Below are 25,357 nucleotides of genomic sequence, written 5' to 3' on the forward strand. Positions count from 1 at the left end.
CTTATGAGCCACACCTAGCCATGGTTTATCCTCTATTCATGCTACAGGGTACGAAATTCCTGGGTGCCAACATGCCTATGGCAACCTAGAATTCTCCAGGGCAGGCTCGCAAAATCTTCACCTACTCTCTGGGACAGGTAACTAATAAGTGATGTTTTGTGCAGTTATGCTTTCTTTCTAACTTTCTGATGTCCTTAAAAATGTTTCATTTCTTTGTGTCAGTCTGTGGTCTCTCATTGTTCAGTGCCACTGTGTTTTCTGGACTAGGGGAGTAACAGCAGATCTGTTTGTTATACTACTCTAGATGCTTGCCTCAGCCAAGCCTGTAATAATTGTTAGTAACATGCATAAAAACTGAAAGTTGTTTTAGAAGCTGCAAAATCCACAGCTGCCTACTACCAATTAATCCCTTTTCTGATGAAGTAGTTTGACAATACAGGCACATTGCATTTCACTGTTGATACCACAGTTATCTGGGCAGTTCACCCACCTTCCTTAATTGCTGGTATGTATATATATTCTTTCCTTTATCAGGTTTACATTAATTTTGGGTCTCCTGAACTAAGGATTTTCTCAATGCTATAGGTACAGAACACTGAAAGGATGGGGGAGTTATGACTGATCCTGGTTTATATTTCTATGCAGCATGTAGTATAAGTTTAAGTAATGACTCAGTTTTCCATATTTTTCTTAAATTCTCTTCTACTTTTCTCCTGAATGCACTGTTTTTTCTTTTTTGCTTGACTTTATTCCAAGTGGCAGGTATGTAGAAGAAATGTCATTCACTAATCCTATCCTTGCAGTGACATATGAAATATTGTAATATATTTCAAACTAAGAAAGTAATTAGGTTAAAAAATAAAGACAGGCTAAGCTTCAGATTGGTTCTTGCAGTATATTGATTTTCTCTGAATAATGTGTGAGAATTTTCATCTTAAGTGTGCTGCTAGTGTAAGGAAGACATAAGTGAGATTCTTTTTGGTAATTTTTCCCATGGTCTACACTCTGTGGAGTAAAAAAACTCAGCAATCTTGGAAAAGTGGTTTGAATTTCTGCTTTTCAATCCCCTGGGATTCTGTAGATACACTCTACTCTTACCTGGAGCTTGATGCAAAAATAGCTTTGCTCTACTGCTTGTTCTTGCTAAAATCAAGAGATGATCAGTGAAGTGAAACATAATCCAGGCATATAAAACTCTTTTACAAAATGTTTGACCCTAATTCCAACTTGGTTAAATATTTGGAAATCCTTTAAAATCAGAACAAATTCATACATCCACAGTGTAATCACTGAGTTTGGTCTTGCATTCTGTTTTTAAATGGATGTCCACATGCAAGTTCTGAGTCTTGGGATGATACTTAGTCATCTTTTTGTAGAGCTCACTAAAAAAATATCTTTTTTTCCTACCACCCCTGTCTACTTGTAGTTGTTATTTGCAAAATAAAAAAAAAAGATTGCTCTTGTAGAGGACAATACCACAGTTTATCGCCATGTATACTACAACTTAAAATGCACAAATCCAGGATTTTAGCTCAGGCTATTTAGCCATTTCATAAAAAAAAAAATAAAAATAAACAGCCATTGAAAGATAATTTTCATTTTCCTGCCTGCTTTTTGGAAAGCTCACAAGGATCTAAATTTTTAGAGAAATTTTTGTATTTCCTGAAAGCCAGCTTGTTTCTTTCCTGTTGATTAACTCTGATCTTGACCACACTGTTTCAACCTATCTAGGCTGTAAAAATATATCTGGAAACTTGCTTTCCAGTTATATTGAAAAATACCACCTCGCTGAAGGAACTAATAAAAAACCCCAAACATTTGTTTGGTAAAATGAAAGATAGTGAGTATGGCAAAATGAGGATAGGTTCTATTTTATCCAGCCTGATGCACCTTAACCTTTAAAATCTAATGTGAAAGCAGTAATAGTATCAGCAAGAGAGTTAAAGTAAAAACATAAGTTTTGATTCACCCAGAATGCGGAAGTGGTTTAGTTATAAGATGCCAAAAAAACCCCAAAATATATGGCCTGTGTTTATGTAATCCACATCTCAATGCACAAGAGGAATTTTTGGGAAAGTCTGGAGTAATGAATCTGCTTCCTCACTCTGTACAGTTCTCTGGGGTGCTACGTCCACAGGGGAGGTGGAATCAGAGCGCTCCTGGGTCTCGTCTGAAGGAGCACATTGTGCACTGCTTTTCACATGAGTAGCGTGAGCAGCTTTTCAGATGAACACCTGCTGCCTGATTTGGTTCCTCCACATTTGCAGAGAGCTCCTTCATTTGCTGGCTCACTCCAAAAATTACCCAAGAGCCAGTGTCAAGGTGCGGGACTAGCAACAAGCATCTGGAGGAATGCAGTCCTGTTCCCTCTCTTTTCCCATACAGCCACAAAAGAGGTGACAAAACAGAATCTTACACTGAAAAGCCAGTGCAGCCAGGGGAGCAGGATAAAATACTGAACTAATAAATTATGACATTCAGCTGGGAGGAAGGCTGTGTGAGATGATGGCACAACATGCTGAGCAGTGGGGAACTTGCTAGAGGTGAACTCATTTATACTCTTGCAGAGTAGAAGACTTCTCAGTTAACAAGTCCCAAAATAGTGTGCTGCAGTGTATAAAACAAGGTAGGGCTTGAAATAATTAGCCACAGATGACAGATGGCAACTCCTTTCTCTTTTTTTCCTTCCTTTCTTTTGCTGTAATATCAAGTTGATCAAAGAGCTGAGGATCGTTTGTTATTGTAGGAAAACTAAAAATATCTTGAAATATTCAGGCAAAATAAGTTCATTCAGGTATGAGCCAGTAGCTCTCATTGTTCCTGTTCAACAGCTTATACATGAGTCTATGTGTAGTAATAGCTTACCTCAGAATCTGAATTACATGTGCACAGCTGAGAATTTGGGTGTGTCCAGGCTTAGGAATATTATTTAATCAAATTATTAAATCAAATTATTAATTCATTTAATTTAATTGTTTGCTTGTGTTAACAAACCAGCGATCTACTCTGCTGCCAGAAAGCCTTCCCAAAAGTGTCCGGAGCTCTCCTCTCTGGCATGTCACTTAAGCAATGTCATACAGCTGTGTGTGAGGGGAAACAAATGCTAAAGAACAGAGACTGCAGTGGAACTGATTGCACTGATGACCACTGAAGGTGTCTGAACGGTCAAGAAAGAGCAGCATTACCTCCTGTGCTCTTTAGGGGTAATATGGGCACTTTTTTAAAGGCAAGCACCTATGGATTCAAGTTAGAGATACAACAGGAGCTTCTGTTTTGTATGACTTCTGTCACAAAAGAGGATCAGGATGCAACTGTAATGGATATAGTTAAAAGGAAAATTCAGTAATTTCCTCAAATAATGTAATATATAGTGCTTGTAATGGAAGAAAAACAATAGCATCTGGAGTTCCTCCCCTACCAGCAGTCCCATAGTAATTCTGTCTGACTGGTTCTAGAGCCAAAAGAGCATATTTAATTTTTTCAGCAGTTTAGCATAACCTTTCTGATGGAAAGTGTTAAGCCAACCCACCTAAATGAGTTCCTTGAGCCACACAAAGATGAATTTCAAATCAGAGGAAAGAGAAAAGGATTGGGAAAGGAAGAAAATAGAAAGGAATGAAATAGTTAAGGTGAGAATCTTAACCTAACCTCTGTCCGTTAACCTATGTCTGGATGTTTTATACCAAATAAAACAGGAACAAAATTCTATCCCTACTGCTAAAGCACATTTCTCTAGTATTCCCCTACCACACTTCCAACCTCAGTCCTTTAATAGAAAGAATAAGATCAATTTCAGATTGCTTCTGGGAAGTGGGCTTCACCCATTCTCATTACATTCCTATTACAAATAAACTGCACAATTCAGGAGGAACCACACTTCTGTTCCAGCACAGCTTGATCCAGATGAATCAGGGAAATAAACAGACAAAAACAAAAGTGAGAAAGGTTTAATAACACAATTAAAATATAACTTTATAAGCTTGTGAGCTGATGTGGCAGGCTGCTTTCAGTAATTTCCAGAGGGAGTGCTTATCCGTGACTACAAACCAAAGCAATCTAGGAGCTGGCCACTCAAAGCTGTAAGGAGAGCTACTGCGACTCAAGGCAGCCTGCTTAATCACCTGGAGAGCTCTCTTTAGCTTTCTAATCACATATTGAAGTCTACTTCTAATTTTGCTTCCTCAATTTTTCAATACCTTACTATTTTTTTCCCCTTTCTTATCACCTCTCAGTAGTCTGGATTCCCTAGCGAGATGCAGTGCAGACGGGTAGGATTCTGACAGACATTAAAAAGCAGACAACAACTGTCCAACAACTTCAAATAAGTTTCTGTCTGAGGCACTTCCCCCCCATGGCCTGTGTTACATCAAGACGTATTTGTTGCAGTCTTTGCTGCTGGTTTTGCTATCCTTTCGAACCCTGCAACTTTACACTGTAACTCACCATTTCTGCTAGTCAAATATTTTATGAAAACTTATCAGCTTCTGGGAAGCCAGGAAATAGTGGCTTTTACAGAGGTGAATCTTCTTCCAGAGTCATGTGAAGAGCAGAGTCTGGGCAGCAAGCAGTGAAGATCCCTTAATCCCTAGGAAGGGTCAGGGTCATTATGACTCTGCTCTCTTGGACGAATGCTGTCTGAAGTTTGTCATGCCAGAAGTTACCTCCCTTCTCTCCCAGTTTCACCAGCTGATTCATTTCAGATATGTTCCAAGCACTAGGCAGCATTTAGACAATGCAGACAAAATGAAGTAGGGCATGAACACAAACAGAGTCCTTCATTATGGAAAAAAAATTAAACGTGCTTCCTACCTCTAGAGAATGAGCCAGAAAGCATGTATTCTTCCTGGAATCATAGGCTGGTTTTCTTCTTTTGGAACCATATTTTTCAGCTCTCCATCCCTTCATTTTCTAGCAATAAAGAGAAACAAATTGAACAGGAACAGTGCTTATTAAAACTTCTGTAGGATCACTTACTGAGCCTAAAGGTTTGCATTTAACCCACCAAGAGTCTACCTGCCAGAACTGAAAACAATTAGTTGCCACTTTAAGGAGAGCCTAAAAGAGGCACTAGGAGGCAGCTTGGAAGAAGGCAGAGATTGCAGTAACAACTTCTGCTGCTTCCAATGTTTCCCTCTGCTTTAGTCACCTTTGAATTTGGGCACAAGTCTCCTGCTGTTTCACTGTGCACTGCATTCATTTCTCACATACTCATGTATTTCACCTCAGAAGGGTCTCATAAGCAAAAATAGTCATCTCATTAATAGGAGACAGAAACACATTTGGAAGATTCCAGTTCCAAATCAAGTTAGCAGAAGTATTAAATCAATCCTCAGAGAGCTGGCTCAGCCCTTCAGTCTCTGCTCAGCCCTGCACCGAGCACGGGCTGGGGTTCCCAGTGAGAGTGCACATCCTGGTTTGTAAGTCCACGTCCTTCCTTCTCCATGAGCTGCTCTGTAGCCTTGCTTAGTGCTCTGCACAATAACACACTCCCTGGTCACAGGTCTGGATTCTCACAGTTCATTTTCATTTGCCCTTTTGTATTTTTCAGTACACTGGAGGAATCAAAATTGTCTGCTGAAGAAACTTCATTTAAAGTAATCAAAACACCTCTAGTGTCTATTTTTGAAAGCTGTAATTTTATTCATGGTATTTATATTCAATCCATTCAGAGCCTTAGGTTATGGATAGCACCTTTAAATAAAGGAAAACCTGTATGTCTTTATTATGAGCTTATTTTAAAAACCGTGTCACATTTCACTGAAAATAATGGCATTCATTTAAGACAACTCAGTGCTGACAGATGGTCCTTTAAGGGTTTTTTGCATGTCAACATGTAACTGAATTTTCGTATCTTAATCACCTCATATTATTGTTAATACTGAATGCTCTTGTTGGATAGATGTGTCTGTGGGCTTCTGATATTCGTTATAGAAGTCACCCTTCTGCAATGAAAGACTGCCAGCTCATTATAACCAAAACATAATTCAGTTTTATTTTTAAGAGAAAAAAACCTCTTTTCTACCTCTTATGAACAAGGCTAGTACAGTTCAGACACATTTACCATATGATATATCTTGTCAGGTCTGAATTTTTAATTGTGTGAATTATGAAAGACTGAGGTACTCACATCCAAAGTAAAGAAAAGCTACCTTCCAAAATCCAGTGATATATCTGTTTTAAAGTAGCTATATCAAATCTACAGGTGCCTCGAACAGACTTTCATGCTAAGGATCTATAATAATAAATAAATAAAATAAATAAATAAATAAATAAATAAATAAATAAATAAAATAATAAGCACTTGGCATTCCAACTGCTAAACATCTCTTTCTTTTCCCCACCTCCCTTCCAAATGACTCTCTAATTTTTCTGATAAAGGATCCCTCTTCTCTGGTTTAAATTCTGCCAGAATGCCTGGAACCTAAGAAAAGGACTCTGTTACTTGTGTTACAGGTCCATCAGTCATTTGGAAACTATCTGAGCTCCAGATTTGGATCACCCACACATTTGTTCTGAAACATATATATAGGCCTTCCTTCTCATAATCCAAACTCAGCTTCAAGTTGTTTATTTTGAAAAGAAGTACTTCAAAGAAAATTCAAATGGTTTAATACTTGCAATAAACTCCTCCAAAAGCTATCTGTCTAAATATGTTTATATATATATATATCTACAGGAAAGAGAGATCTGCATACAATTTGACAGGCAAACTATTCATACTCCAAAGTTTCAAATATTTAACAAACTTCTTCAAAAGTAATGGAGAAATTTGGTGGATGTGCTGTAATGGAAAAAAAAATCCTGACAGACCTTGGTAAGAATTTGAAATAAAAAATAGGTAAGCTGAACAAACTCTGTGTGAGCCTGAATTTATAGGAAAATGCCTATTGTAGAACACAGATACAAATTTGCCGAAGCAAATTTCTTTAAGTACAAATGAAGCTGCTGAATAAAGAGTGCAAGGGAATTGGGATTTGTGGACTTGACTCTGGGTCTGAGCTGCAGCATGTAATCTTTCTCCCCAATAAAATTTTAATTTCAAGTCTGTAGTTGGATTCTCAGGCTCTGGATCTTGACTTTGTATTTTTATCCCATCCCCCTCCTAATCAGATAAAGCAAGAGCAAGGTTAGACACAAAAACTGCAGACAAGGAAATTTTGGCATTAACCTTTTGATACAGTGACCCTGAGCACGTAACACATAATCAAAACTTGATTAACATAGAAATCCAATTAAATTGGATTCATTAAAAATCTTTCATTAATCTAGAAAGCACTTGTGTTGGACCTCATTTCTCAACAACTACAGCTTGGAAAAAATGTTGTTGAGGGGTCAGATTCAATGTCACAACTGTCATCTCAAAGCTATGCTTTCTAAGATGGGGTTTGGGTGTCTTTCTTGCAACATGTCCACCTTGGGCAGCCTCCAGACCCATTCCAGAGTGGAATAAAATGTCTCATGTAATCCAGACCACCAGAAGTGGATCATCAAGAGCTGCTGGAGCCAAAATTCCTTGGTAGTCTCAAGATCAAGTTGGCAATGCAGTCCAGCTCCATTGAGTAGTAACACAGAAGCACTGAGGACTTGCTGGCATCTCTGCCAGCTGTGAACAACCCCAGAGATTTCTGTCCCCAACTTCTGCTCCCTGGGGTGTGAGCTACAGGTCAGGAAGGTGTCTCCCAGAGTCTTGCCTCTTGCCTGGCTGATGATCTTCATCTCTGTGATCCAAAAATCAGAAACAAAACCAGGGGTGTGGATGGCTGCATTCCTTGAGCTAAAGAGCCCATCTGTTGCAGAGATCCACAGCAGACTTACAGTGTTGGGAAAGTGCTTCCAGGAAAGCAAGGGCACAAAGCTGCCCCAGCCCCTATGGCTGCCTGCCATGTCTGTCATCAGTGGTTAAAGCTGGGTTGCCATGACTGGGTGCACATGTTCTCCCTTGGCCTTTCCCGGAGACCCTCTCCTGATCTTTATACTCTTTCACAGAAAGCACCCCTACAGGGTTGACTGTTATTGACCTTTCCCTAGATAAAACCCCACAGGGCAAAAGAAGAAAACTTTTTTTTTTTTTAAATTCTGTTCAGAATATATTTTTAAACTTTTCCTCAGCACTCCCAAATTCCTGATCCTATGAAGTTTTATTTTAGAATGTGACACATCGCAGACATGAAGCAGATCTGATAAACATTTTAAAAGCATTTAGTGGTTCATTTTTGTGGACCCCCACGCCATCTAAGCAAACAAGAAAGGCAATACTATTACCTCATCTCATACACACAGAACTGAGTCAGGAAGAGGGGGAGTTATCTGATGAGATGTGATTGTCTACATCTGAGATACTTGTCTAGATTCCCTTTGTAATTAACGGAAATGGGTACTTCCAGATTTGCGTCAACTCATCTAAAAGTCGGCTTCCAAAATAGGTCAGATTAATTTCATCCTGATAGTGCCTGCTCTTGACTAAGAACAGGAGCCAGAGCTGACCAGCAGTAGGCAAGCTCAGTCTTGCCTTAACTCTCTTGAGTGATACAGCCAGGTTCAAAACAGAGAACCAAACCCCAGTCCAGATTAGTTCCTTCTTACACGTTCTTTCTTTTGAGACAGGCTTTTTCCCCCAAAATGCTATTAGTTGTACTTAGGATTTCACAGCTACATTAAAATGTTCACTATATAAGAACCTTTGATATGGGTATTTTTCAGTATATTTGGCATGGGCATCTATCTTGCCTTTGTTTTGCATTCCTTTCACTGCTAATTTTCCTCCTAATACCATTAATCATTTTTTTTTTCCACTCACTTCAGAAGCAGTGTGAAGGAATGTAATCAGTCCTTTCAGGGAGAATTTCCCTGGTTCAAAAAAAATGGTTTTGCTCTGGCTTTAGACAACATTGCAGAATCATCTAAAACCAGAGCCCTGGGGTGGCAGGCAGACATGAAAGTGCTGCCGAAGCAGTTTGACCAGTGAGGTGGAGATATGTAGTTGCTGGAATACTCCACTGATGGGGCAGACCCATAGACATCAACTCTCATGGAGTAAAGGCTCAGGGAGCACCTGAACCTACCCTTTTTGTTGGCCACCTGAGGGTAGAAGGCTCTAGAAATCCTCTAGCCTCCAGGCAGCTGAACATCCCCAGCTTTGCATGCCAGCACTCCTTTGTCATAAGCCCATCTGCCAGGCAGATGAGCTGGCAGAAGATCAGACAGGTACAATGAAAACCTGCTTGTTTTCCAGCACACCTTCCCCAGAATAGGCCCTTATCTTGTGGCATCTCAGCTTTGTCTGAAATCCAGTGGGAATGTGTTCACCTGGAGCTTCTCCAGCCAGCACTACAGATTAACCCTGACCAACAGCTGCAGGCTGAGATAATGTTTGTGGGCACAAATTTCTGTGCAAATACATGTTTCATCTATTTTATACTTTTTTTGCGTATAAACAGAGCTAATCAGTGAAAATACTACTTTGGAAAGTTTAAAGACCAATTTTTAATAACCTTTAAAGTAGCTTCCCTTGAGAGGTTTTCTTTCACCAGTCTAAATATTTAATATTGTATTCACTGTTCTTGTTGTTAGAGAAATATTTTAATGAAGCAAAGTGGGTAATGACTTGCAAACCACTGATTGTCACAGGAGCAGTACATTAGAGATCATTAAAAGAAATAGACAACCACTTATGCTAAAGGTGGAATAATCTACAGGATTTTTGAGCCTGCCCTGTAATTCCATACTCCTTGAAGCTGTCAGAATTTTAGGAAGACCATAGGATCTGTATTTTCTAAGACATAGCATTATCAGATTGCTAAGACATAACACTATCAGAATTTTATTTGCAAATAAGTCCTCTCATTTCTCCAGGCTGTACTTTTTCCCATGTATTTATTTTCTTAGTTTTACATATATATAAAACTAAAGAACCATGAGGATCAACACCCATAGAACATAAATTATGAATCAAAATACAGTGATTTACCAGCATTAAAAAAACCTGTGCAATGAACTTTTCTAATTAACTGGTATGTGACAAGCAGAAAAAAAGTTCAGCTAATTTATGGAGTTGGTTGGTTTGTAGAAAAGGGAACACGCTAAATGGTTGACTTTGTGACTCCATATTTTGACTTTTTATCTTTTCCCTCTTTTCAACTCTAGTTAAATTACCACTATCAAATTTACAGTGATAAAGAGCAAAATTTATCCCTCCTCATGAAAGCCTCAGATTAGTAGAACAAAAAACACAGCAAAGCATAAGGAATGAGAATCCAAGCATGTCATTATGTGATGACATGGGAAGATAATGGTTAGGGGAAGGTTTTCAGAAAAAGAACATCTGTTTCTTGAGATATGAAAAAAAACCCCAAACAACAAAACAAACAAACAAAAATCTCATTAAATACCTTAGATTAGCTTAAAACAAAAATTGAGGCTCTGATCCTGTTATTAGAGATGCAGAATTTGATATATTGCATCCTCTTCTTCTTTCTGCTGTGTCACTCGCTTTGCCTTTGCTTTTTAGATGCTTGTTCATATAGAACCAATATCAAGAGAAAACAACAGGGTTTACCTCCAACCAATAATGTATCTAGATAAGGCTCAAATCATGCAGAAATAAAAGCCATCTTGGGAATCCTGGGAAATCTGCTCTCAGTGTTGGAGCTATCAGTACCCTTTCAATGGTTGCAGTCTAAGATTTGGGAAAATTTCCCAATTGTGCCATTCATGAGCGTAAGTTTCATTGTGCCATTGCTTAAAGTTAGCTGTCTTTCCAGACTTGCTTGACTCAAGACAGATATTAAAGCGGATGATTTAACACTTTCCCAGCTGTGGTCTTTTCTCTCTCTCTTTCTTTTTTCTTCTTCCATGAAAGTGACTATAAGATTTTGCCATTCAGCATATTCTTGTCAGAACATAATTTCTTTCCTTCTAAAAGTTTTGCCTTTCTATCTAATAACTTGTGTTTTAGTAAGGACTCACTGTTATGCATCTACTATTGTATCTTAAATAATCCCATCATAAATCAGGGATTATTTCCTATCTAAAATTATATGTCCTCTTGAAAACAATTAGCTGTTTTAACATGTATCAGGTGAATCAAAGTACACAGTGAGGAGGGGTTCTCCTAGGGTTGGGAGAGTTTAAAAATGTCACCCCATCTTTCCAGCTTGGGTGGAAACGAATAAAACTTTTTCAGAATTATGGTTTGCTGGTTGGGAATAACTTTGATCTTTGAAGCTGCCTGAGTTTTGCCTTAATCAGTGGAGTTTTTCTTTTTTTGAACAAAGTTACAGCTATGGTTTACTACCCAAAACATCACATGGAAGAGTCCATGTGTGTAGACTTTCAGTAAAGCTCATTAGAATAGTCTTTATTTTAATGGATTGAATAATCTCATTCTGAAAGCAAAGAATTCAAGAATACAGATACTTCAAAGTGAACTTCAAGGGAAAAAGTGAGTTGGAAGTTTATGCTTCTAGTACAAGCTTCAGCCTGCCAAAACCTACAAAACTGTCGAGATCTGAATCTAAAAACACATTTCAGCATCTCAGAGCAGCACTGCCTTCCACCTCAGGATCAAGCTTTACACAGAACTCAGATTTTTAACCCCAAGTTTCCCCACATAGACATGTCTAGGCACACAGGTCTATGCAGAAGCAACTTCATTTGAGGAGTCAGGAGTTTTGCTCCTGCTTATTCTTCTCACAACTGAGACCCAAAGCAAGAAGTACCTACATGAGGAAGCAGAAAACAAAGTTATTGGAGGTGATTAACTTTCCCCGTTTTCTTCTTTTATTAAGCAGTCTCCAGCTGTTATTAACTTAAACACTCCTGGCATTACCATTACATTTGTACCCCAATAGCTCCTCTTCCTCCCAAAGGTTATGCTCCCTGTGTCCAAAACTTCCCAGTGAAGCAGGATGCTCTAGCCTTCCTTGATCTGGCTTAACTTGCATTAACTGCACTTGCCCAGCAGCCTCAGCCTGGGCATTTTTATTCAAAATCATAGCTGGAGGACCTACTGTCTACTTTTTGTGCAAATCCTAGTGATTAGATTTTTAGAGCAGCAGAAAACTTGAGATCATATCTCTTTTCACTCTAAACAATTTTGACACTGTAACTGCCACTTCACAGAAGAAAATCCAAGTTGCCATGCTACAGGAAGGAAAACTGACCACTCTTCTTTCCCAAGACAAGCAGATGAGTAGCAAGAACAGGCCAGAAGCAGAGCAAGTGAAAGGCGGTATGATGTGGTAACATCATCAATGAGGACATGTAGAAATGAGCAGCATGGGTTCTCAGTTCCCTAGATAACTTCAGAGTTTAATTCACAAAGTGAAATATAAAAATTAAATGGTTATATTAAGTGGAGCTGCATTAAATATCTGAATTAGAATATATTATTTTTAGAGAATATAACTGCAAGTGGTAATCTAAGTATAGCTGTAACCACGCAATACATGCAATTGAAATAGAGCACTGTTGACAAAACCTTAGGCTGTTTCCTAGCTCAAAGCTGCATGGATCAAGCAAGCAGCAATTGTAAGGCTTTTGCATTAACTTACTGAGCTCCTACCATAGCTTGAAGAGGAGAAGCCAGTCACGCTGTAGACAGCTCAGATAAGTGTTCCTTGAAGATCGACATGTTGTTCCCACCTCTCTTGTCTAATTAAAGATCCAAAATATTATTCTACTGCAGCTGATGGCGGTACTCACTTGACATCAAAGGGAATCAAGATTTGCCATTCATTTATGAAGAACTATTTTTACCATAGGATTAAAAAAAACCAAAACAATTCACAATGCATCCCGTGGTAGCACTTTGTGTCTAGGTGATGGCAGATCCCAGTTCCATAGTGCCTCAGGGGTCCCACCTGGAGCCAAGTGATCAGCTCCATACTGAGGTTGCTGTATCTGAACCAAGTTACATTCATCTCCAGAGATCCAGCTCTGGCAGGAATCCCATCCTGCTGTTCAACTGGCAAAAATGTGAGAAGACTGAGGAGCTTACAAACTAAATAGACAAGGATACAAAAGTCTCCATTGTGCAGATAAGAACTGAGGCGCATGCAGAGTGGGTCACCTGAGTCTCCTGCTTTGTTTTGTTTACGACCATAAGTGAAGATGCTTTACAATAAGTTCTTTAGTGAAAAAAAACTGTGAAAAATTAGGGGTTACACCTGGGTCTGGAAAGTCTTGGCTCCCAAATAAGTGGGGGAAAAGGGAAAGATCTACAACCTTACAGTTGTGATATTATTAATTGATTACCATTCTCCAAACGAGATGCTGAACAATAAGATCTCTAGCATCTGTGGCAGTGATTGGGGTGGAAATGGAATCAAACAAGACAAAAGTTTCTTCCTCCACAGAATTTTAATTTGGATTTTAGGTAAGGAAATTTTTTTGGTAGTTTATTTAGAGTTGCTGCTCTATAGAGACCTGCTACTTCAGTCATAGTATGGTAAGATAAATCTAAATGGAAGTCCTATGTGAAACCAAACACTAGAGCGTGTTTTGTATTTTAATGAAGATTCTTTCACAACATATTCCATTCTGGATAATGAGATAGTAGCAATAAATGCACCAGAAAGGACAGATGGAAGATAGTCAGCTGTCTGAATCAGAAGATTTTCAAAGTGCAGTAAACAGATTATTAAGCACACTTTTCTGGCTTGAGGCCAAGCTATACTCTAGGGAACTAGTCAAAGAGTGGATCATGAAAAGCTTTTTGGGAGCAGCTAAATTCTACAGCTGTGGTCTTTGTTTTTCTAGTACTTTGCAAGAACAGAAGGGGGAATTACGAAAGCGCCTATCGTACACTACCCATAAGCTGGAAATGCTTGAAACGGAGTTTGATTCTACACGTCAGTATCTTGAAATAGAATTGAGACGTGCTCAGGAGGAACTTGAAAAAGTAACTGAAAAACTGAGAAGGTTAGTAATGAACTTTTTGAAATAAACAGAGTTATTAGAATTTTAAAAGTGGCTGTATTAAAGACATATGTTAAGTAAAAACAAATATAGTCACAAATGTGTAATTTATTATTTATTGATTACACATCGTGTTTCATATTTAATATATAGATTTCATTTACCTGAGTATATATTACATGCCACATGCAGTTATTTATCTGTGATATGTAAAATGTCTCTGTACCAAAAGCAAATATGTTAATAGAAATACACCTATATATGTGCATATATGGCATTATTTATGTATAAAGACACATGTGGGGTAGTGCCGCATGGCATTACACATACAAAGGTTAAAAACACACTACATATATATATATTATTTATACTCTAGATATACAGATAAATCTTTTTTAAATGACTTTGCTCATTTTCTTTGTTTAGACTTCTTTGCTTTCATACAAGAGAATAGAATTTGGGTCTCCATCACTCAAAGCTGAGACTATGTTCAATTCAAATAATATTAAGGCATTTTGCATTATAGTATAGCAAATAATTTCCTTTTTAGCCTCAAGCAGAATGGGATGATGGTGAAAAGCTATTATTTAAAACTGTTGTAGCTGTGGTACCTTGCTGTTGCAAATCAGGGACCTAGGTAGTGCTAATGATAGATTATGTTAAGCAAGCAGTCCTGACATTAATGGCACTGATGAAAATGGTCTGTGGACTTAGCCTAAAATTTATCATTGATTCTTAATATCCATTTTTTCATTTGTTTTCAAAACTTCTGAAACTAGAATTATCCACTTATGCAGGAATGTATTTGCATGTCTTGTGAGACTTTCCTAAACTGATATCTTAATGGAACTATTTGGTTAATTCATTGGATGACTCAAAACTAAATTCAGAATAAATCATTCCAGGGCAATACCTAAGGAAATATTTTTCATTCCTTGCAGAAGGCAAAAGCCAAACCAAAACAATGTCAAAAACCACCAATAAACAGAGTCAACCAAACCATTTTATGCAAATTTCAAACAGAATGAGTCTGTAAGATCTCAATTTAGGAAACATTCTAGTGTGGTCTTATAACTTAAATGCTTCTCTAACTGGGGATGTTTCTCAAAACGATACTAAAATATGCAGGTGTTGTGGTGAGTTTGAAATCTACACACATCTATCAAGAGCAGTCTGGAGGTTCTCTATATAGTTTTCTTGTCAACAATATTTTTCCTATCTTTTCACTTAGAGCAGAGTCACTGAAAGTAACTTCATTCTTGATGTAGTTTCGCTTCAATACATTCCAGGACAGGGAACACTGGTACTCTTTTGAAGCATGAATTTGTGCAGCTGCCATAAAGCAGCAGAGGGGCTGACCATCCCACTCTTGTTAAAACAGAGGGGCTTCCTAGTCAGTAGAAAGCCTCTTATCAATTTCACTGGGCATTAATGAGTCAAGCACCCTTTGAAATTCAGGCCAGGGTCTCACAGCCAAGTCTAGAACTCATACTAGAACATTACTTTAGCAGAACTGACTTTCCAATATTCTAATGGAACATTGTACCATATTACAAAGAAAACTTATATTAAAAATTATGTTTCAGGCAGGTGATTACTCCCCTGAAGACATATCATAATGGAAGCCAAAAATGTTTTACGAGGTGAGCTTTAAAAATGTTTCTATTGAGAATAGCAAGGCATCCTGCAAGTTGAACATCTAGATTTGTCAACCTGGAGAAGGGTAATGTCTGAAAAAAACCTGTCATCCAAAAGCATGTCAGCAACATGTCACAGAGGAAAATCAATGTGAGGAAAACAAAGTATAATTAGTTTCAATTATGTGCCTCTTCCTTTATTCACTGCACAGGGAGAGAAATTCAACCCCTCATAAATAAATAGGCCCTGTGTAGCAAGATCCCACTTGTACACTGGAGAACATTTCTGTTATTAAATTTCTGTTTCTGTAAAGTGTAAATTTTTTTCCAAGAGGCTGAATGAATACCTTTTCTAATCCTTTCTGAAAGTCTTTGTCTTAATTTACCCAGAATTGCCTGTGTTGTTGCTAGGCCTCCCTACTTTTACCCAAGAGAAGAAGTCATTTTTGTGTCTCAAGGGTCAAGTTTTCAAACTCTCTACAAACATTTAGAGATGGCTTCTTTCTTTTTTCTCAGTGGGAGAACAGTGCTGACTAGATTTGAAAATAATGACTGTAAAGCATATGTTCAGCTTTGAAAAGTGACTGAAGAGATAGGGGATTTCATATACCTCAGAGTGGTCCCTTATCTGACATGGTCAGCATAGCTTTTATAAGTTGAAATCTAAAAAAATATCAAAAACCAAGCTTGGAACCACATCTGGACTCCAAAGTTCACGCTGGGTTTTTTCCTTGAGGCTCTACCCTGGGTAACAACTTGGCGAGGTCCCCATCCTATCCTTTAACAGAAAGTTATTTTAAGACATGAGAAGTAAACCCATACAAGGCTATATTTAGCACTGAGATTAGCCCACACAGATAATTGTATCACCAAAAGCAAGGCATTTCACAGACTGAAGGGGTGTTCTGAACAGGAATCCTGGAGGAAAAACTATTGTTTTCATAAGGATGTTGGTATAACTTGTGATAACAGAGAGAGAAAAGTTTTTTGAAGAAGTTACTCTTTCAAGAGTCACTTTTCAAAGCTAACTGCACTCTAGAAGAAATTCTCTTCTTTAAAGAAAGTCAGCCCAAGACTAAGTTTTACTTTAGATTTATTTCATGGCCTTAAGAGGGCTTGAGATTGAGTGGAAGCAGAGAAATAGAGGCTTTTGCAGACTTCCTCTTCAGTGGTCTGCAGTCTTAGGGAGGAGTGTGTTGTCTAGTGTGTTGGAGCACAGACACCTGATACATTCAATATGGTCAGAATATTTTTAATTAGGCCCCAATTTGTTCAAGAATCGAAATATTTGTTTAATGGATGCATGTATGTGCACCTGAAGTTACATGAGCATCTCCTAATGACATGAACAACACAAAAATACATCAACAAATGATAATAGGTTATCAAGCCACATGACTTTATCCTTATAGCAGTTTTGCAGGATAGTGAAGCCTACCCTTCATTTTCTTTTCAAAGAAGCCAGATTTACAAGGTTAAAATATTTCATACTTCACAATGTTCAGGCTATCTGGGTGTATTTTTTTCTGCAAACAAGGTTAAGTTACCATTTGGTCACCTGATCATTTTCAAATTTGAACTTTCCCTGCTCTTTATTTCCCCTTCCCTTTATCTTACAGTTTTGCCCGAAGACTGATCTGACTCTGTTCCTCTTTTATCCCTTTAACACTTTCTTCCATGTACTTCTGGGTCCATTTCTCTCCTTGCCACCTACATTTGCTGACACTTCTTTTGGCACAGTGAATTTCCAATTTGGGGTTTATGCCTATATGTGCATGTGTATGTGCTTGTGTATGTGTGTATGTGTTTGTGCTTATTTTGACTACCTTTGCATACTGTTCTCAATAGAAACACTTTTTGAAGCTCAGCTTCCTACTTTCTGTGGATTTTTTTTAGATTGGATTTGACTGTACTGGGAGGTGGTCATTTTCTCAGTGCAAAATGAATGTGCTAGAGAACTAGAGTTTGTGGGCTACTTTCTCCTAAACATACAACAGGCAAAAATTTGATGGGCAAAGGCAAAAGAAGTTATAAAGAGAGAAGGAGATTGTGAAAAACTTGAAAAACCTTCTAACACCATCTATGGCATGGAAGTATTGTCACTGAAAAACAATTAATAATAGTTAACCTTTTGGTCATTCATATCAAGAGAAAAAGTGACAACAGAAGCTGAGGAACAAACCCATTGTTACCATAAGTGAGTCTATCCAAGCAGTAATCACTGCTGGTTTTATTCATGGTCTCAAAGTTATGGACAAGGAACCTTCAGGGTCTCCCTTGAGCTGTCCACATCAGTAACCACTGCAGAACAGCCTGTGGTACAGGGACACCTAGAAAAGCCCTGAAGGAAATTTCTTCTTCCCTTTACTTTCAGGAAGTTATGCAAGTGCTTTTGAACACATGCAAACTTTTAGGGAATTGCAGGTGCTAACTGTTTAAATCAGTTTTTACACCACCTCCACTTGAACCACAAACTTCCTGGGTGCCAAGCAAGTTTAATCTGTTCTATTTCGCTTTACTAGACAAAAAATGTAGACCACAACAAAGAAGATGCCAGGGCACTTTAGGGCTCAGCCAAAAGGCACTATTTTATTTCCCAAAATCCTTTCTTCCTGCACCATGGCATGCATCCTTACCAGCAAAACAAAATATTTGTGCTAACTGCAGGCAAAGCCATTTTAATCCTCTTTGTATCAAGATCATCTTTGCTTTCTCCTGTGCCACAAAAAGCTGGGTACAGAGTACCCTGAGATTTGTCTTCGTTGTGTTGTCAGCTAAATGGCTGGGAAAATCCCAAGTAAACCTAGAGCTGCACAAGTCAATGTCTATAGTGAGGCTTAGTGGTAAATGCTGTGAGGAGCATGGACAATGCAGAGAATTGTAAACTTGAGTCAATCCTTTAAGTCACCTGGACACAAGCATAATGGCACTATGAGAATTGGTGAGTATTGACCAAGTCTCACAGTACAAGTCTCAGAGGTTTTCAGCCCATTTGGGTCACCACCTCAGCAAACACTGTTTACCACAGACCCTCCTCACAGGAAGGAAGTCTCTGCTCAGCAGCTCTGTAAAATGTAGGCAACATTGAGACTTCCCCCAGGCTTGCAATGCATATTGGAAATGGCTGATGATTCTGGGCTGACCCTTGGTACCCCGAGGAGGTTCACCCATGGGGATGTTATTATTTATATCCACAGAGCAGATGTCCTTGGCACAGACATCCCCTCTCAGGTCCGTGCAGCAGATGTTATTTCACTGCTGGGAGGCCCAGCCAGAGCTCTGCATCCCTCAAGAGGGGCACTGCAAGCCACTGGCCTGCCCTGGATGGAGAATTCTGATCATTTAACTGGAAAGAAAATCTCCATGGCAACAGAATCTGGGAGAAGCATCACTTTGCCAGGAAGGGGTGGGCTGGACCCTTTGATTCGAAGCTATGGCATGTTTGGAAAACAGACCTTCATTCCAATTTCAACAGCCACTCCTAACCAAATGACAAACCAACGAGACTTCTTTAATCCCAGTCCCATCCTGATAACCACAGAAACTACACCCGGATCCAGACTTCTGAAAGGAAGTGCGTTCTGCTGTATAAATGTGTATTACATCTGAGTTCACTCTTACAGTGAAAACACTTGCACATTACGTAAAATCTCCTCACTGCTGAAAATACTTTGACCTATTGATCAGTACAGACATATAGATTTGTTCAGACAAAATTTTCAACCCTGAGCTTCTAATATTTGCTTTACATTTGTTATACATCTTGCTGACGTGATGGGTACTAATGAACAAGGAGCTATCCTCCTTAGGTTCTGTGAAGAGAAAGCTACTACCAAAATGCCAATGTTTTTCCCACAGGCTGTGGGAAAATCTTTTCCCACAGGCTTGTTCACTACCATACCAAGGTTACCATCTAAGTAACCTAAAGATGTGCAGGCTGAAACTTTTCTTTGGTGTGTTGCTCTGGAATAAGCAGGGAAGCCTCATTTTGAGAGTTCATTCAGTCCCTAAGTGCTGATAAAAATAAATACCCATCTTTTCCCAGCTAAGGTATCTAAATATACTTCCTGAAAAAATAAGCAACTCCTTGAACTCCTGTTGAAAGAAGAAATATTCTCTTCTAAGTCACATGTTGATGCCCACATGTTGCTACAGTCATCAGGATTCTGCTGCAATTTCACAATAAATCTTTTATTTTTGTGCTGCCTAAGCCTACAGCTCAAGCTTCCTCTCTGACATACTATTCTTGAGCCTGATGTAAAACTATAATTACCTTGTGCAAGTTCCTAGGCTGTAATGTGTGTCTGCACACAAGTGCAGAACAACCAACATATCTTCACTTCCTGCTGGAATTTGCTGCTAAATATAGTAAGCAAATATGACAAAGAAGTTTGCTTAGGAAGCAGATGGTAATTGCATTTCAAAGGCAACCACTGACTGGTAACAGGAGTGATAAGCAAATAGAATTCAAGTAGTGCAAGCCAAGGTTTTGTACTGATGTGAAAATACAGGTAAAAAACAACATGAAAAGCAATGCATTCAGTTACATGATATCATCTTTGTTTTAGGATACAAAACAATTACCTAGCCTTACAAAGAATTAATCAGGATCTGGAGGATAAGCTTTACAGAATGGTAAGTTATCATAAGTGCTTTTTAAAAAAAAAACTATATTAAATGTGGTTTTATGGTTCTTAAGTCATTGGAAAAACATGTATATAGTTGTCACAAAAAAAAAGTCAAGTTCTAAAAGCAGAGACGCTTAGAAAAGATATCATGTGAAGAGCTCAAGCTGTGTACAATGACATAACTCCATCAATTTAAATAGAGATTGCCTTGACTGATGATCTAGCTGAGTAAATTGTACCTTTAAAATAATTCTGGTAAATTTAGTTAATAACTTTATGGGTTTTAAATATTTATGTTTTCATTAAGTATCAAATTTAAATAAGGTAATCCAAGGTTTTCTCATGTTTCTTAGATGCTTCTACTCAGCCTTTTTTTTAAGTGATTTAAGAGCTTGGATGGTCTGAATTAAATTCTTTTGTAGCTATCAATCTCAGCATATTAATTTACAATCTGCATGTGTCTGCCACCACAATGTCAATGTCACTGTCATGGGCCAATTAATAACCAAGAGAGGAAAACACTGCAGCCTTTGTGGGCTCCACATTGCAAGACACAGCACCACTGATTCAAAATAGCTTGAAGATGTCAAAAAGAAATGGCAATGCCATTGGTCCCCTGGCTTGTTGCTAATGCTGCTGGGACATTGTGCTCACTGGTAGGAGTACAATTACAAAGGAATGTGAAGATAATGTTTAGAGAGGAAAGAATGACAGTTATGAATTTCCAAAGACCTTAGGTAGCAATTGCATGGATGAGCAGCTTGAAATGGGGGGAACGGTTTATTGTGGATTTTGAGAGAGTACGGACTATAGTAACATACAGGACAGGCACCAGCCTTTACTAATAAACAAATTTTTGAAAATGCCATGGTTCTTATCTCAGAATCCTATTTCAATAGCTAACAATGAATAGAGGACTGAGCTTTTGCAACTGGCTAACAACAGAGCAAAGTTACAGCTGGGTTGTAGCTGACATTTGTTCATAAATAAATGTTTAAAGACTGTAAAAGCGTAAATAATGTTTGGCCTCGGGTTATTGCTTTTTTTACCCACTCTTCTTTTGTCGCTTTTTCTTTTTGCCCAAACCACTTGAGGATTTTGCCCAAATCACTTCATCTGTAGCCCAACATTTATTACCTATGTGCCACAAAAGATAAATAAAGTAGAGTCATTTGGGCTGGTAAATGAAATAATAATATTAGAAACACAGAAAGGACTCCAGAAAATCCATGTGTTTTTATCAGGTATTTCAGATCAGAGCAAAGAATTTTTAAACTGCTGTTTCAGCATCCAGTTAAATCCTTGAGAAACTATTTCAGAGCACAGCACAGAAAGATGTAAAACCAGTCCTTTGGAGCACTGTGCCTTTCTTTATCCCACTAATATGACAGTCACTGAAGATAGCTTTAGAGGCTTGGAGAAGATCAGTCAGGCTCTGCACACCACTTAACTCCAGACTGCTTCGCTTTCTGAAATATTGAAACTGAAGACACAAAACAAATGTGAACTAGAAACTCTATTAAAAGGAAAAAGATGAAGAAGAAAGTACCATATCTGATTTAGATAAGTCAAACCTTTTGATTTTCAGGGTGCTCCAAAAGCCCTCAATACTTCAGAGACAGTTGAATTGAACAACAGCTGGTCTGGTTACTCAACAGCTATGGTGGGCTCTTGGATACCTTTCTCTCCCTTTCCTGCTTAGGAGGAACAGCTGTGTGTACTGTTTTGTTTTGTTTAGTTTGTCATTCTAAAATCAAGCACTTCTGATTTCTCTACCCTTATACAAATCCAAATATATAAACCATGTGTTTACTTCCTCCTTCTCTCCCCTACCCCATCCCTTTGTACACACACATGTATATATACACTCACACTTACACAGGTTTTGACTATTTAGTGGGCTCAAATTCAACAAGTAGGAGAAGAAAGACACCCAGGCAGTGGTCCCTTGCTCCCCTTGTAGACAACATGGGATGCTCCCAGGAGATGAGTTACTCCCTGCCCTAACAGGTGACCCACAGTTCCCCCTCTCCCAGTGACTGGTCCTTCTCATCACAACTTATCTAGGAGTTCATTGTGGCTCCCTCTTCTAACATTTCTTGGTGTCCTGAATGTTAAAGCCTTTCATGCCTGCTATTGGTATAAGAGATGTAAAAGAATAATCATTAATTCATCAGGAGTCACAGAAAAGAAGCTGATGTAGCAGTTACTTTTCTTCTAGGCTCTGCTTCCTTTTGGGTGATAATCTATAAAATATTTAAAAATATTTGAAAGCACACTTCTGATCACAGCAAATGGTATCCAGCTGAAACCTCTGTCACATCAGAAGTGGAAGTATAAATATAAAATATAAACCATGGTGTCTGATTTGGCTAAGAGCTAAAAAATGTAATCCTGAAATCAGGGGAGAGCTTGCTGTAATAAACTGGGCAAGACAACACATGGAACAGTAGAGGAATGTGGCACAGAGTTAAAGTTCTGCTGTCACTCCTCATAAAACTATTGTTCTTACCACAGTAAGTGTCTTCAGCTGGAGAAGATTTCTTTGGTTTTGTAAGCACTGGTTAAGAAGTGGAATATACAGGCTGTCTTCCTAAATAATTAATCTTTATAACTCTTTTCTCCATTAAGATGTGTGAAAAGACTAGGCAGAGTCCTCACATTTTGCACTGCAATTCCATCAAAGCACTGTTTAATCAAACAACTTTTTATAATATTTAGTTCCAGTTGTCATCAGTTATCTTCACTTACCTTTACATTTGTTTGATTTTCTGGAGCATGCTCTGCCATGGTCCTGCTGCTCACAAATAGCAATTACAAGTAGATTATGCAAGTCACCCCAACCACATGGTAAGAAATCCTTTATATGATCTCAATCCAGTTGTATTCTCCATATGATCCTGTCTGGAATTAAGCAACATATTTTAAAAAGCTTTTGAAGTTTTAAGGCTTTTGGCTGCAGTTAGTTCTGTAGATTTACCTTTAATGCCTTAAACCAGATTTTTAATAGTATCCTCTTTTGGGAAGAACTGAAGCCTAATAATAGCTGCTTAATAAAACCAACTGCTAATGAAAATTACACCCATTTCTCCTCCCCCGTCTGCATTTTGAATGTTCTTGAAAACATGATCACAGAAATCCAGCTGCAAAGAGCTCAGGAGACCTTATTATCCAGAAACACCCCAAAATATGTCATTTTTACACAGTTTGAACAGACTGCTGGATGGTATCAGCTCTGGCTCCCACCTCTGCAAAGCCAGCACCGGCCCTCTGCACAAAGTGCATTATACATTTTATCATCTGTCAAGATGAAAACTCTTACATTTTTTTAATAAAAATGTACAAAGTTTACAGCTAAATTTTACCATAGATCTTTTGCAATATTACACATCACAGCCTGATTTTTCATTCACATTAAGGCAGACTGGGAGTGTGACTCTGCCATAAAGTTGGAAGAAATTATTATATAAACCAGCAGTAAAGAGGGGTTTGTGTTAAGGATGATCATGTCTGAAATGCTGCACTTTCTGAGCACTGCACTGATTTTTATCCTGTTTCTGCCTCTGCCTATGAGCTGGAGGAGGACTAAGAGGTACAGCAAATACTTTATATTCTATGTTATTAAGAGTTATTTATCCAGCTCTTGAATATCTGGGGTTTTCCAGTTTGCTGGTCATAATATATACTTAAGTATCTCCAGCTGGGGAAATCCAAATAGGAATTAAATATGAGCTGGGCAATTTTAAGTGGTGCTCCGAGACCTTGTGTCAGGGAAATGTTATTTTAAAAGAAGCAGATTGCTGGGTATCCAGGCCAGGAAGGTAAAGAATATGGAAAGTAGTGAGGAATTTGATGAACAATTTCAGTCAGACATTAGAAACATCTAAGTACCAGCAGTTTGGCTTTGCAATTTGAACCAGTGACTAGATTGCACCTGAGTCTCCTATGAGACCTACCAGTCACAACCCCAATATGGTTTAAATCATAGGTGAAATATTAAAACAATGGAGAGAAATCCTTTTTCTCACACAAACACAAGGAAAACAGAAGCCCAGCATCCTCAGGTTTTTGAATGGAACATGATGACTTTGATAGTGACTTTGAACAGAGTGATTTAAAGCCCATCTTTTTCATTTTCTTTCCTTTATGGAAGAAGAAGTTTCTTCTCCTCCCCCATGTCCCATGAAAATCAAATAGAGATGACCTAAATATACTTAAAAGGATTTGCATCCCAAAGACAAGAAAGTTTGGAGTCAGCTCAACCTGACAGGCTCATTTACTCACATTCAGTGAAGACAGCTGTGAATTTCAAGAGAAATTTATACTGGTTGGTTAGTTAAGGCAGAAGCCAGAGAGGGTTTGTGCTTTGTGGACTAAACAACTGTAAAATAACATTTCTAAGGAAGGAAATGACCATAAATGCCACAGAAACAAGTAATTTATAAAAATAGCAGTTGAAAAATGCATTTCTAGGAGGACTTAAGGCTGGATGGTTTTATGCTTACAGTCACTTTGTGCTAAAGATGTCCATTTCTCCCTAACTCTTCACAATCATATTCCAGGTTAAAAATATTGCCAAGTAAACAATAGGACCTACACACACTAACACCTGCAGCAACTACACAAGCTCAGACTGAGTAGGTTCATGAGTTTTGCAGTCAAATAAATGAATTCCCCTGGATAATTTGGGAACATGAGCATGAGCACACAGGCTTTCAGACATTCTCAGTCCTTTCACTCTCTCTGAACAGAGATTCACTTCCCATTGTTGCCCCATTGTTATGTGATTGGTGATGGTTGCCCAGTCCTCTTCCCAAGAGACACCTAAGGCAGCCCAGCCACTCCCTGATTGCTCTACATGAATTGCTCTCATGAGAGACTGTTCTGGAAACTACTTTCCATTTTTCCAAAAGGCATGAGACTGTTCTGCTCTGTCTCTCCCTCTCGGTAGGACATCTTCCACAGGTATGAGAAGCCTAAGGAAGGTGTAAAGTGACAATGAACCCTTCTCACTTCCAACACTGTCTCTGTTGCATGATGACAAAACTCCTTCTTAATACGTCTTATCTCTTGGCCACTGATATGCATTTCTGATACCTGAGGTTTTCAATCATTTTCTTCATCCTGATCTCCATGGTTTGGTCTCTGTCTCTTAGCAAAATCCCTAGGGACACC

At 38.4% G+C, this 25,357-nt stretch overlaps 1 protein-coding gene across 11 annotated transcripts in view; it reads left to right on the top strand.

The window, feature by feature from the left end:
• The window catches only part of BEGAIN (brain enriched guanylate kinase associated), a 158,809-nt gene that overhangs the window by 85,200 nt on the left and 48,252 nt on the right, over positions 1-25,357 (top strand). For 5 of the 11 annotated variants that reach the window (XM_048307935.1, XM_048307936.1, XM_048307937.1 and 2 more), the window contains 4 exons: positions 48-137; positions 13,759-13,920; positions 15,504-15,560; positions 20,123-20,189. In XM_048307935.1, the coding sequence (XP_048163892.1) occupies positions 48-137; positions 13,759-13,920; positions 15,504-15,560; positions 20,123-20,189 (376 nt within the window). Of the gene's footprint in view, positions 1-47; positions 138-13,758; positions 13,921-15,503; positions 15,561-20,122; positions 20,190-25,357 lie in introns of those variants that run through there. The other 6 variants (XM_048307938.1, XM_048307940.1, XM_048307934.1 and 3 more) reach the window with 3 other exon arrangements.

The sequence above is a fragment of the Corvus hawaiiensis genome, chromosome 6 (assembly GCF_020740725.1).
Source record: "Corvus hawaiiensis isolate bCorHaw1 chromosome 6, bCorHaw1.pri.cur, whole genome shotgun sequence".
Taxonomy (NCBI): Eukaryota; Metazoa; Chordata; class Aves; order Passeriformes; family Corvidae; genus Corvus; species Corvus hawaiiensis.